The following is a 3371-nucleotide window of genomic DNA, read 5'->3' as shown; positions in this document are numbered from 1 at the left end:
GCAAAGAATGCTGTTGCACTCGTACACACAGCATTTGCATGCTATCTCCGCCGAACTCCACACAGTCCCGCCATCGACAAAATTGCTCCGCAAATGAGTTATATGGGTGTTGATAAAATTTACTGTGGATATTCTAACAACATTTCGATCGGAAAAATATTTGATGTCACATTGGAAATAAATTTCATCATTCGATTTAGACAGAGTTCTTTGTTGAGGTAAGACGTGATATTTATAATGCGTTCTTCATTACTGTTTCATTTGATTTTTGATAGAAGTGTTTTTATCTTATTGTGTTTGTGATCTATCTATATTTGGTGCGTTTTTTTTTCTAAGTTTGTGTCTCTTTTTTTTTTCGTTTATTTGTATCAGTTCTTCAATTTGTATCAGTGTACATGTTTGTTGTTATTGGTGGTCAACAAATTGTTATGATTTAACATTCGCTTAAAACCTGTCATTGAGACTTTTTACTGACTCGAAAATCATAAGGGGACTCGCAAATCACATACAGACTCTTATTGATTAGTATAGTTTACATGAGACTCTTGCGATTCACATATGTCATAAGCCCCTCGATCGAATATCATCATCTGCCAAGGGTTAATTTGTTCCACCAACCATTTCAATGCTTATGTCAATGTTATTATTAATGTTTCAGTTGCAAGGGTTACACTTCAACTACAAAGTGACAAATATTGCTCGAGAATTGGAAAAAAGGATAAGGGCTGGTTAGACTCCGTCTTAGAAGGTAACTCCATGCATTTTTAGTTTAATTAATTTGATTTAGTCTTTTAACAGTGATTTTTTAAACATTTCTTTTCTCACAGGCTTAGTTGCAATTCGAATTCCATCGCTAATAGCAATTGGATTTATTTTTCTAATCATTGTTGTGATAATTCTCATTTATTTTCTACGTGAACGAAAGAGAATCCGTCTTTTTAAAAATCTTCTTCACCTTGCTCACCTTTTGCCGTATAAAAAAGAGTTCGAATTTCCCAGAAAAAGACTGGAAGTTGGAAAGAGGCTTGGTTCTGGTGCTTTTGGTGAAGTTCACGAAGGAATTGCAATAAAAATCTTAAATCATGAGCAGGAAACCAAAGTTGCCATCAAAAAGGTCAACGATGTGTCGAATAAGGAAGTAAGTTTATTTTGGATATAAAATTATTTACGGACTCATACACAAATCGTTCTTAATGATTTCTGAACATTTGTACAATATCCAATAATACAAATAAGCTATTTTCATACAATATAGGATATAAACATCTTAATATCAGAGCTAAAGGTCATGATGCATCTGGGCCGGCATTTTAATTTGGTGAATTTACTCGGAGCTGTCACCGAGAATATTGAACAAAGTAAATAGAAATCATTCTCATTTTACGAATAATTCTCAAAAATAAACATTTGTTCATTCGATATTTCTGTAGGCGGACTAATGATCATAGTTGAACTCTGTGAATTTGGAGACATTGAAATATTATTGAGGAACAATCGTAAATATTTCATCGATCAAATTAATCATGAAAATGATACAATTGATGCAACAATTTGCGCAAAAGATCAAGGAGATCAAGAAGGTCAACGGTCATCCACTGAATCTCTTGAAAATGACGGCTATAAAACCTTGACTAAACCTCGTAATGCAAAATATTAGTTAACTAGTCTGCTCAATAAGTACAATCAAAAATCAAACATGATATTTTTCAACGAACTCATATTCATTCATGTCTTTACGGAAGCTAACGCGAACTTATTGAACGGACTGAATCAACTTCCATATTTTGCTTGAATTCGTCAATGCTATTGACTACGAATATTTGTTTGATTTTTTCCACTAAATACTATGTGTTCTGATCCTTATCCCTCTTGTTTATTCTACTCCTGTTATTATTATAACGGAGTCATATGCTATAAACGATTGGTTGGAGGCCAATACTATTGATTTAAAATGAAGAGATTTTTTCAACTGCACAATACAATAAACCTAATTTTATCACAACAGATCCGATTACAACGAGTGATTTACTTTGCTGGGCATTTCAAGTGGCGCGAGGCATGCACTATTTAATTTCTCATAATGTTCTACACAGAGACTTGGCAACCAGAAATATTCTACTGTGTGCCAACAATGTTGTGAAAATTTGTGATTTCGGCTTGGCAAAAAGTTTGCACAACAAACCATACTACCGGAAAAATGGAGGAGTACGAAAGAGTGATTTTTATTATAAAAAGGTACAAAAATGTTACTATAATTCAAATATCATTTGCAGGAACGGGTTCCTTACAGATGGTTGGCTCCCGAATCTTTAATCGATCAAAAGTACAGTGTTCATTCAGATGTGTGGTCATTTGGTATCGTGCTATGGGAACTATTTTCACTCGGATTAATGCCATATTCGAAATTAGATGATCCTTTTAACAATTTGGCAAACTTTTTACAACGCGGCAACAGATTGAGCAAACCAGAATATGCCACACAATCCATGTAGATTTCAAATGGTTTTTATCATGCGAATATTATCAATAACTTATTTTTTTTTTTTAGATACGATATTATGATGTCATGCTGGAACGCCGACCCCAACGCACGTCCATTATTCGACAGTCTTGCCATGACATTTTGCGATCTTATGAAACCTGATGACCTAGAGGAATTTATCGATTTAAATAAATCGTTTATGGAAAAAAATGCCGAAAAATACAAATCTGAAGAAAATGATTGTTTGGCCTCAGTTAAATTGGATGAAAACCCTGAAAATGATGAAAATACAACACAGTCATGCGTTGTTGATGTCTTATCTCCTGAAAACCCAAACGGAAACGCCGAATGTGTGGTGGAAATACCATTGAAGACGATTGTTTAAATTGAAAGAATACAAATTTATTATTATTTTATTTGGGCGATTATTTTGTCGAGCAACTATGATTATTGTCAATTATCGTTACCTGCTACATTTAACCATAGCTAACTTTAATTGATGAAAGTTAACAGAGGGTTAACTAAAATTGATTGCTCCAGAATAAAAACAGTATATCAATGCCAAACAAGACGTTTTTCACAAAGATTTGTTTGAATTACAAGTTACAACTTAAATATACTAAAATATTTTTCTTAAATAAAAAGGCATGGAACCGAAATGTTGGGAAAAAACTGTTTTTTGGACATTTGAAATTTCTGCATAGCGTTTGGTCAAGTTCTCACAGAACCCAATTATAAATCAATAAAAAATTATTTGAATCTACTTATATGGCCTCAAGATTATTTAATGAATATTGATAACGGCTCTATCGAATTTCTTTTATTCTTTTTAGCTAAATACACTTTGAATTAATAAAAATACATTCTATTTATTTTTGAGAATTTTTTT

General features: G+C 32.7%; 1 protein-coding gene across 2 annotated transcripts; it reads left to right on the top strand.

Moving 5' to 3' along the window:
• Positions 1 to 581: 581 nt before the first annotated feature.
• LOC116343143 (vascular endothelial growth factor receptor 1-like) lies at positions 582 to 3245 on the top strand. 2 transcript variants are annotated; one of them, XM_031771056.1, is made up of 7 exons: positions 582 to 748; positions 828 to 1138; positions 1256 to 1358; positions 1431 to 1640; positions 2006 to 2205; positions 2274 to 2488; positions 2549 to 3245. In XM_031771056.1, the coding sequence occupies exons 3-7, from the start codon at positions 1289 to 1291 to the stop codon at positions 2865 to 2867; spliced, it is 1014 nt and encodes a 337-aa protein (XP_031626916.1). In that variant the 5' UTR covers positions 582 to 748; positions 828 to 1138; positions 1256 to 1288; the 3' UTR covers positions 2868 to 3245. The 2 variants fall into 2 exon arrangements, with proteins under 2 accessions (XP_031626916.1, XP_031626915.1); XM_031771055.1 differs by having other exon boundaries at positions 615 to 748; positions 1237 to 1358.
• Positions 3246 to 3371: the final 126 nt, after the last annotated feature.

Source organism: Contarinia nasturtii, unplaced genomic scaffold (assembly GCF_009176525.2).
Source record: "Contarinia nasturtii isolate CC-2019 unplaced genomic scaffold, AAFC_CNas_1.1 Cnas_scaffold_984, whole genome shotgun sequence".
NCBI lineage: Eukaryota > Metazoa > Arthropoda > Insecta > Diptera > Cecidomyiidae > Contarinia > Contarinia nasturtii.
This window is presented reverse-complemented; position numbering and strand designations above follow the sequence as displayed.

Bases quoted from the DNA above. Each gene is read 5' to 3' on its own strand.
- LOC116343143 (XM_031771056.1), top strand. From the start codon at position 1,289: ATGATGCATCTGGGCCGGCATTTTAATTTGGTGAATTTACTCGGAGCT. The intron at 1,641-2,005 runs GTAATGCAAAAT...TTATCACAACAG, and splicing joins TAAAACCTTGACTAAACCTC to ATCCGATTACAACGAGTGAT. The intron at 2,489-2,548 runs GTAGATTTCAAA...TTTTTTTTTTAG, and splicing joins GAATATGCCACACAATCCAT to ATACGATATTATGATGTCAT.